The 16,255-nt window shown below is 46.7% G+C and overlaps 1 protein-coding gene across 1 annotated transcript in view; it reads right to left on the bottom strand.

Moving 5' to 3' along the window:
- Positions 1 to 16,255, bottom strand: part of dab2ipb (DAB2 interacting protein b) — an 89,309-nt gene that overhangs the window by 13,583 nt on the left and 59,471 nt on the right. Inside the window, exons 6-11 of the mRNA XM_083670733.1 lie at positions 15,357 to 15,911; positions 4,967 to 5,111; positions 2,884 to 3,028; positions 2,481 to 2,717; positions 2,167 to 2,368; positions 296 to 480 (exon numbers count right to left, since the gene is read on the bottom strand). Coding sequence (XP_083526859.1) covers positions 296 to 480; positions 2,167 to 2,368; positions 2,481 to 2,717; positions 2,884 to 3,028; positions 4,967 to 5,111; positions 15,357 to 15,911 — 1,469 coding nt within the window. The remainder of the gene's footprint in view (positions 1 to 295; positions 481 to 2,166; positions 2,369 to 2,480; positions 2,718 to 2,883; positions 3,029 to 4,966; positions 5,112 to 15,356; positions 15,912 to 16,255) is intronic.

Here is a 16,255-nt window from a genome sequence, read left to right as displayed (position 1 = left end):
CCGGGCCACTGCTGAACACAATGAACCTGTCTGTCTGTCCGTCTGTCTGGAGATGGTGGGAAGAGATAAAGGAGAGGAACAGACGGACTGGCTTCTGGAGGAGGAACACACAGCTGAATAAATGGGGTTTTATCTAATACCATGAACAGACACAGAGGAATGTCCTACATCTCTCTGTGACGTTATGTTATACTGTAGCGCTTCTGCATTTACCCTATCTTACCTGATAGCCTACCCATCTCTACCAGTGTCCTTACATGACCCGTACCCCCCTCCCCACCATCCCTGTTCTTACCCAGAGAGGTCGTTGTCGATGACCATCTTCTGCAGACCCGTAGAGATGCTGCAGCCTGGTCCGGCGGGCGGAGAACCCATGCGGTCAGACGACGGGGCGGTCATCTGCACGCTGGACGGGTTGGTCAGCGCTGTGTTCACCTCCCGAAGGATCCTGGGTAGAGGGCCAAGCTTGGAAGCCGAGCTCTGAGGAGGAGGATGGGTACGAGGACAGAGATCAGGGAAGGAGTTGGGGGCGGGGGACACTTTTTGTCCCTTAGTGATGACATCATACCCTCTCAATCATGGTATGAAACCATGGAAATACCCATTCTCCAAATGACAGCAAGTCCACTTCAGTCGCTCAGTTGATTGGAGGACAGATATGACGAACATGTGTCAATCAAAATAAGTCCACTCACATGAAGCCAAGTTGACTTCAGCTAGTAATGGAAAGGACTGTTCACTCGGGAACTAATGGTAAATGGAACACACTTCTCCCTCGGGGGGGCCTGATTAATTGACAATCTTCTCGTTAGACCCTCCACAAAATGTTTAAAATCATTAATCATTGGCAAACTCACAGCAGGGCAGTAACACACAGCCCAATATAAGCCATTGTCAGAAACTACAGCATATTGTCTTTGAGGATCTGAATAAATATCCTGTTTTTCGGTTTGTTGCACAAACGGAAGTTTCTAAAATGATACATTACGTACAGTACTGGAGTACTATAGTGGGAAATACCATAGGCAGAATGAAATATTGGACGAAATTAAAGCTACAGCATAATATTATGGACTCATTTGAGATATAATACAATCATATTGCAAAGCCTATTATTGTATTGAGATGTTGAACATAGCCAATTTGAAAATGACAAAACATACAAATGTAGAACATTGTCGGACAACATCAAATGTTTAATGTTTGGACTTTGGATAATGCATTTTTTTTCTACTTCCACCACACCTGGGATGTCGGCAGTAGAGAGCGGGCTTTGCTTTGATATTCTTCCGAAAAGTTGTGTCGATATAACTGCATTGCTTTGAGGGAGATTTCATGCCCAACGTGTCAACATCCATACAGACGTGCTTTGAAGGAGTAAAAGCGAGGGTTGAGGGCAAAGCAACACACTTGCAATTGACAAGAATTGGTATAGACTTTGCGATTGGGGTGCTGCCTCATTCGGGCTTTTTGGGGATTCCCCCAAGTGAAGTTTGCGAGTGAAGTTGACTTGCCATCACTCGAAGAATCGGACCGCAGCCCATCATCGTTATTCCCGTGGTGCCACTGCAGCTTTGTAGTGACTGACAGACAGAAGCCTAAGATGAGAGGGAAACTATTTAGCTCTGAAACCACCAACGCCTGCCTGTACCAGTCTAAGAGGATGTTATTTTCCCATTTCAGGGTAATAATCTCTACTTATCCCCGTTCTCTCTGAATAATGAAATAAGCCAGTCGAGATGGACTCAAAGATGGAAGGATCTGAGAGTCATTAATTATTGAAAGGGAACGTATTCTGTGAGGATGGACTGCTTTAAAGGCACTAAGGCAAATGAAGTCTCTGGCTTTGGCCTCGATATACGTACTAATTACCATCACAGCCCTCCATCCGGAACCACAGCTAATGTATGTGTCCCTACAATCCCATTAGTCTGCCTCCTCCGTGTCCTCACAGCATTCCAATACAGCATTGTCATCAGCACGAACACAGTGCAGTAACTTTATTATGTAAACATGCTATACATTATTGAATAGTGTTTGGTAAACATTGCTAATTTACCCTGTACATCATTAAAGCGCCTAAGGGGACTGACAATGCAGCAGAGATATTCCGATTTGATGCATTGAGTTTGTGTGTTGAATAATGATGTTTTGTTGTTATCTGACCTGCTCCATCTGGGAGACCACCTCAGAGAGGAGACTGTGCAGGGTGGAGAGCTCGCGACCCAGGTCGATGTAGCCCTCGAAGCCCGCCGTGTTGGAGATGGTCTCTGGGTTGGAGATCTCCAGCAGGAAGCGCTGCATGTTGGTCCACTCGTGCTCCAGGAATTGGTTCATAAATGACATGTACTCCTCCTTACTGCCAAACCTGGGAGGTGGAGAAAGAGAGAGAGAGAGAGAGAAAGAGAGAGCCTGAGTATATGTTCACGTATGCATGCACACGCACACGCACACGCACACGCACATGCACACGCACTCACTTGGCAAAGTTGGCCAGGTTCTGAGTGACCTTGGCGATGAGTGTCAGCGTGCGTGCGGTGCGGTCGTCAGGGTACTCTTGCATCAGGTTGAAGAGCGAGGGCGACATGATGGCCGGACACAGGAAGCGCAAGAACAAAGACGCGCTGATCAGACGCTCGCTGATGTCCGGTCGCCCCCGGTTACTGCACTCCTGTCGCCACGACGCAAACACCTCCTTCAGTTCCCGTGGAAACACACTGCAAAGACAGGCAAAGGGAGGAGTCAATGGTGTAAGGGAGGGGCCAGGTTTACGACGAGCCTATTACCTTTAACTTTTTGTTTAACGATTTTATGTCCTGTGATCCAAGCAGTAGTTGATTTGAAGTTCTTGTGAATGACGTCATGGAGAGTTGCAGTGTTTACCAGTAGGAGTTGATGATCTTGCAGAAGGCCAGCTCACAGCACATCTTCAGGTTGCTCTGGTGTTCCTGCAGGTCGCTGGAGGAGCACCTGGACGGGTCCACCTCACAGTTTTCATCCGACTCATACAGGGCCTTGATGAACTCACCTGTTCAACACAGGAGAGACACACACACACAAACATGCATTCAGCTTCATTCAGTAGAGTAACCAAGTGCAGTGTAGTTGGTCTCAAATAATATTATTTATTTGAGACTCGTGGCAATTGAGTTTGTTGCTGTAGGTAATTATGATGGTTGACCACCAGGGGTCAGTCTATGCTATTGTCCCTCAGCACACCTCTTAGGTCCAATGAATCCTAAATCCGAAAGTCTCTATTCAAGTAGCATACTAACATACAATATCCAGGACAAAACATCATCACACCATCCCCAAAGCAATGAAAACGGACACCATACTCAGGATGGTCTCGTCAAGCCTGTGTCATCTCAGGTAACACTCCATCAAGGATGTTCTCCATCACTATCAATCCACTAGACAAGATGATGACCCCCCTAAACAACGTTAGAACAACTCTTCATCAACGCTGCACCAACTCCTCCATCTCTGCCTGCCAACTTTGGCTGGGTCAGGTGAAGGAGAGACGCCCCGCCTTGCGCTACCTGTCCGCATGAAGAATACAGAACAGAGAAGCCATCTTTAGTTTGGCAGTGATAAGGTGTAATCATTTCTCCTCCTCTGTTTGTCACAGAGATTATCATAGAGGAGACACTTTTTTCCCCTCCTCTCTGTTCTCCAACGATCCGCGGAGGGTTGGCCGTCCTTGTGTCATCTCCTCGGCCGCCACAGCCAGTCAATCTTCACCAGAGACGTGTTCAATTATTCAACCCAGGCTTCAAACGACATTAACTCTAAGAAAAATACCCATGCATTATTCACAAGGCTTCAATATATTGTTAATGTAACCCTGAGACACAGACACAGGCACACACACACACACACACACACACACACACACACACACACACACACACACACACACACACACACAAACACAAACAATCACATGCACAGGAATTTGCACTACCGATATTAGATCTATGTAGAAGAGAGAGACAAGGGTGAGAGGAGAGAGAATTTGCAGGAAGGATGTGTGCTTTTCTGCAGATAAAAATGCTGCTGTGTACATTTCTAAATCAGGCGGGGTGAGGTAAATACATAAACATACACCTGGCTTATCGCAGCGACTGCAGACAAACAGAACTGCAGCGCTGGCCTAACCTTGGTCTAACCTTGCAGGCTAGAGAGAGGGCACTTAGTGCTGTGTAAACTCCATCTGTACACTCTGGGTGGAGGAAGACATGGAGAGGGGAAGGACTGGGGAAGGCCCTGGGGGTAGGCTGGGGCTGGGGCTGTGGGCAGGAGAGGGGGGGGGGGACTATATGGCTCTAATAGGGTCTGCCCTGGACACAGTGGCCTTCACGGGTCGTTGAACACTGCTCAGTGACCTCTAACAGTCAATGGACACTTTAGCATGACCTAATTGGCTTGGATTGCTTATGATAACACTAGGACTTGTTTCTATTCAGCATGAGTGGGTAGAGATACATGCAAAACAGCAGAAGGGAAAGTGAGAAACAGAGAGGCCGTGAAGAGAGAGACTGAGAGAGAAAAGTCTAGAGAGAGGTCAGTGTGAAGAATTTGCACCAGGCAGCGGAGAGATAAACAATATTGCTTTTTTTAAAATGATTTCTTCTTGTCCCTCTGGCTAAGCAGTCCTCCAGGGAGTGGGATAGGAGAAATGTCATGGTACACACATCTCTAGACCACCTCCTCTCCATCTGAACAGCAGTTTGATCTTATCACACAGCAGAACCGAAATCTATAGTGCACGCACGCACGCACGCACGCACGCACACACACTTATCTCTCCTCAGGTCAACACAAAGACAGACACACACAGGCTGGGCCAGACAGAGAGAGAAACTGACAGACAGACAGAGCCTGTAGAGATACCATAGAAATCTACTTGGTTGTGCCTTGTAGCCCACAACCCCCCCCCCCCCCCCGACTCCACTCCACTCACCGAGGGCATCCTGCAGGTACTTCTGCCCCACCAGTTTGAGGTACTCCTCTATAGCCTTGGTGGCCAGTGTGTTCTCCCGAAAGATCAGGTGCTCGTTCTCCCCACAGCGGTCCACCTCTGACATCATCAGGTCCGTGAGGAAGTCCTGCAGCAAACCGAAAGAGAGAACAGAAGAGGGTGAGACTCCAACTCCATAAGGCTCTAGACCCCTTCACAGTCAGGGTGGGTAATAGTGGATAATTGAATGCACACAGAATTTGCTGTAGATATGAGAGGAAATTCACTTTAAGAGAAGACAGACAGACACAATTATTTCAGTCGGAAGAGTAGAAGACATCTAATCTGTATTCTGCACTGTGTGAAAGCCTTGCTCATATTGGAAAGAATTTGACAGAGAACTGTTTTATTCCGGTCCATTTTCTTTACCCATTAGCAGTGAAGTGAGACTGAGTGTGTGTGTGTGTGTGTGTGTGTGCGTGTGCGTGTGCAAGTGTGTGTGTGTCACAGTACATTGCCTAGCCCATAGCTGCACAATTGCAGCTTCACACTGTGATAATGGGCCTTCTCGTTCCTCTGACGCAGGTATGGAGGAGTTTATACAACAGTATTATTTATAACACATGCTTCGGTACGAGACAACATGTCCCACATGACTGGCAACCCATTCATTCTGGTTCAAAATTCTAGACAACGCATGCTGTGGTCCATCTGGTCTACAAGGGCAACACCCACATTGAACCTCTGCCTTGTAGCTCAATAAGCCCTTCCACGACTGTATCTCTCACTTGGGATGGTATCAAACACGTACCATTCCTCATTCCATTCCATGCCTTACAATGAGCCCGTCCTTCAGTTTCTACCTCCACCAGCCTCCCCTGGTACTGTATACAAGCATTATGTACTGATCATGATGACCTCACAATCATCTCACTATGTTTGAATGACAATGTGGAGATATATAAATGCCATACATACTTGTATGTCTAGCCGTCCTGTCTGAGCTGCTGTGTCTGAACTGGGGGGTCACAGTGACAGGCCTGGGCTCTAGTTAGGGGGGGGGGGGGGTCACAGTGACAGACCTGGGCTCTAGTTGGGGGGGGGGGGGTCACAGTGACAGGCCTGGGCTCTAGTTGGGGGGGGTTCACAGTGAGAGCAGGCCTGGGCTCTAGTTGAGGGAGGGGGGGGACTGGGGGGGGGGGGGGGACTGGAAGGGGGGGGCGACTGGAGGCTGTCTTTGGCTCCCTCCCCTCACCCATGTGGCGAGCGCTGTTTAGCATGTGCGTGTGTGGCGATCTGTGAAATGTGCAGGGATCCACACGGCTAAAGCTAACTGGGGAAATGGGAGAAGCCTCCCGGTCCCTACCATATGGCCCTGGCCCAGACTCACACTCGAACCCACACACCGGAAATAGGCTACATATAATATAACTTTTATGGCCTTTAAATCAATAAAGCCACACATACAGTATACAATCAATATAGCATGTGCAGCACATGCAGTTACCAAATGACAGGAAAGTTGAGGATAGAGATGATTCAGCTAGTTTGAGTCACTTTGTGTTTCTTCACTTTTCCATTGTGAGAACAAGATTGTGAAGTCCCCCGGCAGCTTGTTAACCAGAGGGCAGAGAGAGTGGAGAAGAAACAGAAGATCTATAACGTGGAGAAGAAACAGTGTGATAGCTTTTAAAGAACAGAGGATAGTGTGCCAGTCAGACATGTTCTAGCACTCCTCCTAAAGCCTGTTATCCTGGCTAATCAAAGCATAGCAGCAGGGAGCCAATCAGAGCTTGATGTACAGCAAAAGCAGGTTTTCTGTTACACATTCACAGAGAGAGAGAGAGAGCAAAAGAGGGAGAGATAGAGGGATAGAGAGAGATAGATAGACACTCACACACACACACACATTAAAACACACACACACACACACACACACACACACACACACACACACACACACACACACACACACACACACACACACACACACACACACACACACACACACACACACACACACACACACACACACACACACACACACCTTGATTCAGTCCAGACAGTGAGATTGTGTGAGGTGAGTGTGAGCCATGCTCCTCAGACTGTGGAGGAGAAGTGATGAGTCATCCACACATCGTCTCTCCGGACTCTGGATGCGCGCGCAAGCACACACGCACACACTGTCCTCCTAAAAGACACAACTCCATATGGGACTTTACATGAGACTGCATCCCGTCTGTCTGTCTGTCGCCATCAAAAGGAGGTATAGTGATATCACCTTAATGCTGACACACATTTCCAGACCAATGCTTCAGATGCTAGAATGGGCTTTTGATAACTGTGTTGAAACTGCATTTAGATAAAGCTGAAGCTGTATTTACTGCAGCTATATGCACTGGAGTACCAAAACTGCTGAAACTGCTCTCTAGAGTGGAGTCAATGGTAATTTATGGCCGTGGAGGGTTTAGTAAAGCCATAGCATAATACCTCTCCATCTGCATTTACCAAGCATACTATGTGGAGAACTCCATTGGTGAATAGTACACACACACACGGCTGAGGAAGCCTGACCTTTCTGGGTGTATGGGCACCCACCCGGTCATTAGACAGGGGTTCTCCTTTTACCCAGAGAGAATGTCAGCCCAATTATGATCTCTTCTCCAACCTCTCTCTCTCTCTCTCCATCCATCCATCCATCCTGTGCCTCTCTCTCTCTCCATCCTGTGCCCCTCCCCACTCCTCCTCTCCTTATCTGGGCATTCAGGCTAGGCAAATGCATGCCCGATTAGGGAGGTCAGTGTCGGATGGGAGGTAGGAGGGGAGGAGAGGGAGAAAGAGAAATATAGAGAGGGGGTTGTGGCCCAGATTCAGTGTCTTGTGAGCCAACCATAAACCCCTCCACTCATCCACTAGTAAACTCACCGGGTTAATATGATGAAAAATAGCCTTTCATTACTGTGACCACAGCACCAGGGCTGCAGCAAGCCTAGTGGGCATGTCACTGGTCACTACAGAGTGTAGGGTAGGTAATCAGTGCTAATGGAAGACATAAGAATCACAACAAGTGTGTGTGTGTGTGTGTGTGTGTGTGTGTGTGTGTGTGTGTGTGTGACTACAGAGCGGGTGGTTACAAGGCCAGAGGAAACCGGCTCATAATAGATGAATATTAGGAGCTCCACTGCCTCCTCTAATACTGTGAGATGAGGTCCTAAAAAGGGCTCTAAGGCCCCTCTCCCTTTCTCCCTCCCTCCCTCTCTCCCTCTCTCTCTCTCTTGCTCCTCCGGCCCGCCCCCCTGCTCCCTCGCGTCAGTGCTAATAAGGGAAAGCGGAACACTTTCTGTATTACTGTCACATCAAATCACCCAGACCATACCTCACAGCCACCGCCTCCCCCAACACAGAGAGGAGGGAGAGAGGAAGAGGAGAACACAGAGAGTGCACCACAACACATCACAGTTAATAAACAGAGATGGAGAGGAGGGAATAGAAAGGATGGAAGTCCTGCAGAAGAGAGGAGCACAGACTGGCTTACCTGCCTGCACAAACTCATAAAGCCCTGTCTATTCCACTGACTTACACCCACAAATTTAATCACAGATAGGAAGAGACAGAGAGGCCTCCGCCCATGGTGTGTATGTGTGTGTGTGTGTGTGTAAGTGTGTGACAGCACTTGAGAGCTCGGCTTTTGTATCTTGTGTTTGCTCTGAGGCAGTAGTGAGACCATAATGGGATGTGCAAGTGTGTGTGTGTGTGTGTGTGTGTGTATGTGTGTGTTCATTGGGGCGTAAGTGCATTAGTTACTTGTGTAAGAATAACTCCAGCAGCACAGACCACAGAAAACCGCCACAGCCTTGAGGATAGGGCTGGACATTATACCATCGTTTTACTACTACTGGTAAGATCCACACTGTGATATGGAATTTGACTACTCCTTTCGTCGTAACACGCACAGATTGTGTGCTGCAACAGTTGAATTAATAATTTAACATGAATGGCCGTCTGTAAAATGAACAGCTTTGCCGACCAGCAGAATAACAAAGAATATGCGCAAGACGAAATAGTGGAGAATTGACATGAAATTGACACGCTACAATAAAATTAAGTGACACATTTCCAGAGACTTAAAAGGAAAACAGTCTACTGAATCCAGGACAGGAACAGATCCCATGCCATCCTTGAATGGTTAACTGAGATCATGACTATGGTGGCGGACAGGTCACATCACATTTGTGACTGTCAGAAGATTCACAATGATACATGGCACAAGTTCTTATTTAAAGGCTAAGGTGGGAATGTTTTGAAGTGAGGCATGCATTGAGTCAAGTTATGCCTACTCATTCTACATATTTTAGAACTAATGATTAAGAAACAAAACAGACCGTCCAATACTATCAACAATTTTGATGATATACACTCACTGGACACTTTATTAGGAACACCTGTACACCTTCTCATGGTGGAGGTGGTGTAATGGTGCAGGGAATGTTTTCTTGGCACACTTTGGACCCGTTAATACCAATCAATCATCGCTTGAGAGTCACAGCCCATTTGAGTATTGTTGTTGACCATGTGCATCCCTTCATGGCCACAATTTACCCATCTTCTAATAGTTACTTCCAGCATGATAATGCACATAAAAAAAGTATATATATATGAATGGTTATATGATATTCAGGCAATATCGCCCAGCCTTAAGGACAGTAAATCCTTCTTCCCTGCCCTGACTCCTCCTCTCCAGTGGTGCAGCTCTAAACAGAGACAAGGCCCTGGTTGTCAGAAAGAGGACAAGGTTTTAGTACCTAATGTCTCTCACTGCAAACCACTTAGAAACCATGGACACCCACACCCACACGCCATCTCTCTCTCTCTCTCTCTCCCATGGACACCCACACACACACGCCCTCTCTCTCTCTCTCTCTCCTCCCTCCCTCTCTCCTCCCTCCCTCCCTCCTCCCCCCCCTCCCTCCCTCCCTCCCCATGGACACCCACACACCAAAACCTGAATAAACACTAGCAGAACACAGAGAGCTCCTGCTGTTCCAAAGTTAAATTGTGGACTGATTGTGTCGGCGATCACAGGTACAGCCAAGCAATGGAGCTCTCAGATGCCCTTCTCAGTATTTACACACTGGGAGCTTTCATTGGTGTTTCCATGGTAAAATTAGGGAGAGAAATGCAGTAGTGCGCTTTATGGATATGCATAAAATGACCTTTCTTGCAAGTCGTCTCGAATCAGGCTCATCTTTGGGATAATGCGGGGGTAGAGGGGTAGAGAGAGAGAGAGAGAGAGAGACTTGGCATTTCATCCTACCACAGCCAGCCTCTGTAGGCCCGTCCTTGTATGTGGTTGACCCTGCTAGAATATTTAAGAGGTTGAGGGAGAATGAGGAAGAGCCACATTTGTGTGTGCGAGGTTTAATAGTCAACAGTCGCATGGGCAAGAGCAGAAGGCTTGACAATAAACAAGGGAAAAGCAGTGATACAGCTATTGGGTAACTCCAAAAACAGCTAGTTGGGTGAAAAAGAGAGAGAGAGAGAGAGATTATATCAACGATTCGTTCGATCAATAACCCTGGCTTACCAGCCTCGGGCAGGGACTCTGGGGGAGCAAACAGGAATCGCAGTAACAATCTCTCTCTCTCTCTCACACTCACCCTCTCTGCATCTATCTATACCTCCCTTCCTGCCTCCCTTCTACCCTCTAGAGGATTTTGGGTAGTATTACAAAGTAATAGCCTTCAGCTCTTCCTGTGCAGGTCACTCAGGGTCAGCTGGAACCCAAATGAAAATGGATCCCATTCTTCCCACAGGCACAGAGCACGTGTCAATCACCAGAACTACAGGAAAGACCCAGCTTCTCGCATTGCTGTGGCAAACACACAGAATATGTAAATATGAGACACTCGAGGTGGGCTTTCACTCAGTGTCATCATCTCCCACCAGGCAGCACTGTATTGGGGTGTGTGTGTGTGTGTGTGTGTGTGTGTGTGTGTGTGTTTTCCTTGGGGAAATGTGAAATGTGTGTGTGAAATATGTGTGAGTGCACATGCTTACCATTTTGTGTGAGTGTATACCGCACATGTTTCCAAGTCTTTTTGAGTGTGTGCATCTGTCTACACGAGTGTGTAGGTCTTTGTGTGTGTGTGTGTGTGTGTGTGTGTATACCTGTCTGTGTAGGTCTTTGTGTGAGTGTAATCTTGGTGCCAGTTATGACTTCAAAGAAGGATCCAGATCAATGTGTTGTGCTGGGAATGGTTGTTCCCCCTGAGGTCTACTGCTGTCTGGCTCCCAACCCAGACTGCAAGGTGAAACTGGAGCCAATCAATGCAGTCTGTCCATCCCCTGTCTCTCTACACTCCCTTGTCTTTTTCCTCTGCCTCCATCTCTATACCTCTGTATCATAGAAATAACACGGAGCGGGGGAAAACATCTATAATTCAAAGCTGGATTTTTAAAGGTATGGTCGGTGTAAATAATTCTCTAGCATGAGAAGCAAGTTGGGGATATTCTGTAGGACTACATTATGCAAGTTCTGAAAAGTTTAAGAAACTACTCTTCTTTAAACTAATCTTTTTTAGAGCTTGGTTTGTGTGTCTTATTCCAATGTACTATCGCTGTTGAAACTAGCCTCAGCCTGACCCCTCTGGAGCTGAGCTCCCGATTGGCAGGGGTGACAGTTTACAGTGGTGTGACCCACATGTGTCACATACTCAGTCTAGACTCAGGGCGGGGGGGGTGGGGGGGGGTGGATTGGCCTTACACATCACAACATCATTACGCTCACACAAAAGAAACTTCAAACCTGTCATGCACCAAGCATAAACCACTGAGGATAACAATGTCCATCTCTTATAAATGTATACAGCTGATGGCCAGAGCTGTAACAAAAGCACTGTAACACCCTCACCATCCATCATATCACCTAACATACACACGTACCGAGACAAACAGGCCAACATGTATCATGGCCTCCGATGACCCTACAGTAACACTATGGACGCTTCGCTCTCCTACGCTAAGAAAAGCACCCATGGTTTGGACTGATGGATCGTGTCGACGAGCAATGCTGCCCCACGATGACACAATTGAATGCTGAGAGAGGATGTTTGCACTTCATCTCATTAAATAAGCACTGCTGCCTCAGCCGAGGGGGAGAGGGGGATAGGGGTGAAGGAGGGAGGCCCAATGTGTTATCTTACACTCTCCCCACTGGATGAATGGCCATTAAATAAGACTGTTAGTTTACCTAGGGGTGCAGTAAAACAATAACATAACCGCATAACAAGATGCCACCTCCCCGTGGCCAGCCCTTATAAGTATAAATCGTTACAATCATTCCCAGAAGTCAGCGGGTCTAAGATGAGCACCAAATAACTATGAGACAAAGCAACATCTTTCCACAGGCCATGGCGGCTAGAGAAGACTAAATCGATACTGCATTTAAGTCCTGCCACAAGCAGCCATTTTCGCCCAAAAATAAAAATAAATGCTGAGAATGCTCCGGGCCACTCAAACACAACAAACTTGTTATTGTTCATGTCGTGCTGCTAAAACTGCTGTCTAAGTGTGCTAACATGGCTGTTTGGGTCAAAGAGTGAAACAAGCTGCCAGAAGGCTTGAATCTTTGACCTTGTGCTACTTCCACAATCTGAGCCCAGTAATACAATTACAGCTCTAATTCCTCATGCATAAACACAAAGAAATAACCTCTCATCTCCCTCTAATGTCTCCTGATGGGGTGTGTGTGTGTGTGTGTGTGTGTCTGTGTGTGTGTGTGGGGGGGGGGTGATATGGGATGTCATCCCTGCAGCAATGCGTGCCGTGATTGCAGTGACAACCAACACATCCAGACAGCAGTACAGTAACAGCAAGACATCTCCTCAGACATCCCTGGCCTTGGAAGCAGTGAGGCGTGAGAGAGAGAGAGAGAGAGAGAGATAGAGAGACAGGAAAAACAAAAGATGAACAGAGAGAGAGAGAGAGAGAGAACTCAAGGAGAAGTGTGTAATTACACCACGTTTGGCAATAAAAAATAAAAAGAGCTGTTTCAAGTGTAGAATACTAATGCACATGATCACCTGGAACCAGCGGCTATTACCAGTCCACCGTAATTAGAGTCTCCTCCCCACCTGAATGGTGATTAATCCCAAGCACATCCACCCATAACTGCGCCCGTCACCAACCAATTCGCTTACACCCCTAAAGACAGACTATAGCTACACACCGTGTCCAAAAGAGATACGTTTCCTCTGTGACTATAATCATAATTGCACTGATGGGGACGCATGGACGCTCCACACTTTCGTAAGCTAATGCTACCGTTATGAGAACGACTTCACATTCGTATTAATAGAATCAGGAGCTCTGTGATGGATGAGAAGCCTGAAATAGCCGTTGTGAGAGGAGACTTGGGATCAAAGGCCTAAACTTGTTCTCCAGACACTACAGTAAAGACTGGGGGGGGGGTGTCAAAGCAGACATAATACCCAGAGGCTATTATTGAGTGAGGCGATAAAAACAACCACACAGAGGCTTGCCTCCTCAGATGTTATCGTTGCTTGGGCAAGATGGCCGATTCCTAAAAATAACACTATTTACCAATCTGAAGAACACACCCTCTTGTAAAGCAGCACAGAGAAGTTTGGCCCTGGGCTTAATCTCTAGATCGCAAATGGACAAACCACAGAGTATAACTCAGGATAAGAATATACACTGTGGTATAACCTCGATTGGGTTCGCTCAGATTTAGTTTGGAAACTTTTTGGGTTGATGGTAGCGGTGGGGTGGTGCTGCTCCATCAAGAATACACAGTACAACATGTTTTTGTGGGGCATCTTCTTAAAACACATGATATTCAAACATAATGACAGGACATAACAGGATATAATAGCATCTCTACACATATTTGTGTTTAGTTAGTAGCAGGGAGAACTTTTTCAGCAGCAATAGGAGGGAAGTTGTTTGGTTGTCCTACCACTTAGAAGCAAGCAAGAACTAACATCCTACATCAAACCGACAACAGCTTTAGTTAAATCAGTCAATACTTCCCTCCTCAGGCTAAAAGCATAGATATAACTCGGGTTATTACAGGCTTTTCAGTGATTATTAAGCTTGCAAAGTGTGTTTGCACAGGGAATAAGTGAATGCTTCTGTTACGGTAGTGTGGTGCGCCAAACAAAGATTTGTTGGTAACATCGGCTGAAAATGTCCCTCATGAAAAGCAACCTTGAAACACTGTGTCTCTGCTTGTATTAAAGTTTTATGACCCGTCTCCATTGGAAACAAAGAGCAGAGAGAAGGCGGTAAGGGAGAAGTGAAGGTTTAACACTTTTCAGGGACACAGCAATTAATTGAGACTAATTAATAGTGTGACCATCTCTCCAGGGACCTAGTGTGCCTTTTTTCAATCCATCAGGAAGGATCAGTCCACTGACTAACCCGAAGTCAGCACACTGCAGCTCAACAGGACATCTTAAGTACTAATCGTTCATCATTTCTATGTGGTATGAGAAAGTCACAGAGCTTCAAGCTCTGTTCATGTGACAAAGTCGAGACTATACTGAAGTGCAAGTTGTACTTGGCAACTGCAAAATAAGGCAGAAGTAAATGAGTTGTTGACATTGTCCGTAACTGCTATTCATTGCACAGTGCTAAAATCAGGCATGAGGTGTTTTAATACTGCCATTTATCAGTTTAGCATGCTTTTCATTACAATTATTATTTCATTAGACCAGGTAGAAATGTTTTGCCCCAGGAAAAATAGGCGAGAATAGCATACAAAGCATACACTTTGTATGCTTTGTTTTATACCATTTGTCGCAGTTCAACAGTTGTTAAGAGTTGTAGTTCAACATTTGTGACACGTATATTCCCCCATGTTTACATTCTGTGGTTAGATGGGGAGAGAACTGTCCTCTTATCGAGGTAGAAGCCAATGAATGGTGGATGTACCACGCATGATTGGCAGTGCAGTGGCTAATGGAGGCAGCATTCCCCCTCCCAGCACAGCCCTGATGTTTACTGGTGGGACAAACAGGAAAAGTTTGTTTGATTGTACTGCAGCGAGTGGGTGTGGTAGGCAGCTGCCTGGGATGAGAGATAATCTCTCTAAAAAGCCCCCCACCCCCTGTCGTGTAAGACTTACGGTCAGGATCCAACCAAGCATCTGCAGGCTTCAGAAAACTACAGGAGTGCATTGAGGGAGACTTAACTCCAGTTTGAGATTTAATACTCTCTTTTGAAATAACAGGAAATCACCTGTCTGCCATCTGGGTCTGCTAAGATCACTCTAAAATAGCTGCAGAGTCAGTCAGATAACCAGAATGCAGGAGGAAAACAAAAGGAAACAAGCCAGTGTGCAGTGTTGTTACTGAGTCATTGCGGCTCCTACCTTAGCCTTGCCGGTGCTTTGTAGGATGTGGACCAGAGCACAAGCCATCTCTTCCTTGTTCTTGACGCTGATCCCCGGCTCCAGCACTGAGCACAGCAGCATGTAGTTGTTGGTGGTGTACTCAGCAAACTCCTTGTACATCTCCATGGGCAGGATATTCATGGTCTGGTAGCGGGCCTTGATCCGGATCATGGGTCCAGGGGTCTTCCCTTTGTTGGGGTTGGGAGTGCTCACAGGGTACCACTTCTCCACAAACTGCCTGCCAGTCACCGAAGCCACCGGGATGTTGACCAGCCCAATGTAGTTGTTCTTGTCTTTTTTCTTCTTCTTGTCTGTGTCCTTGTAGAGGTGGGCTGTGATGCTCTTGACGGCCGGAAGGTTGTTGAACTCAAAGTGCTCGCCCCAGAAGACATTGTCGGTCTTGAGTTTGCAGGTGGTGCGGGCGTAGAGTGTGTCGTCCAGACAGAGCTCGCAGAAGTACTTCTTCTTGGCCGGTAGATCCTTGGCCTCGATGATCCACAGCTTGAGCAGGTTCTCCACCCGCCGGCTGTTGTCCTGCAGACAGAGAGAAAAGGGATCTGGTTCAAGCTCAGAGTTCACTTCAGTCATGCACTCAATCACTTGGTTCATCTAACTAACCCACATGGCTAGTGAGAGACAAATCCGAATCACATCAAATCAGTTGCAATAGCTTTGTCAGCTTAGCGCCCTGAACGTTCATCCCTGCTACTGACTATAACCACACAACTTTGTAATCAAGTAGAGTAGATCAATGGCTAATCAAAATACATTGCATTATGTTGCATATAAATACATTGCATAATGGTAATTAAATAGACTAGCTAATAAGATAACTCTCATGAATACAGCTCAGAAATGGGTTTGCGTTTTGAATCTGT

Source organism: Argentina silus (assembly GCF_951799395.1).
Source record: "Argentina silus genome assembly, chromosome: 5".
Classification (NCBI taxonomy): Eukaryota; Metazoa; Chordata; class Actinopteri; order Argentiniformes; family Argentinidae; genus Argentina; species Argentina silus.
This window is presented reverse-complemented; position numbering and strand designations above follow the sequence as displayed.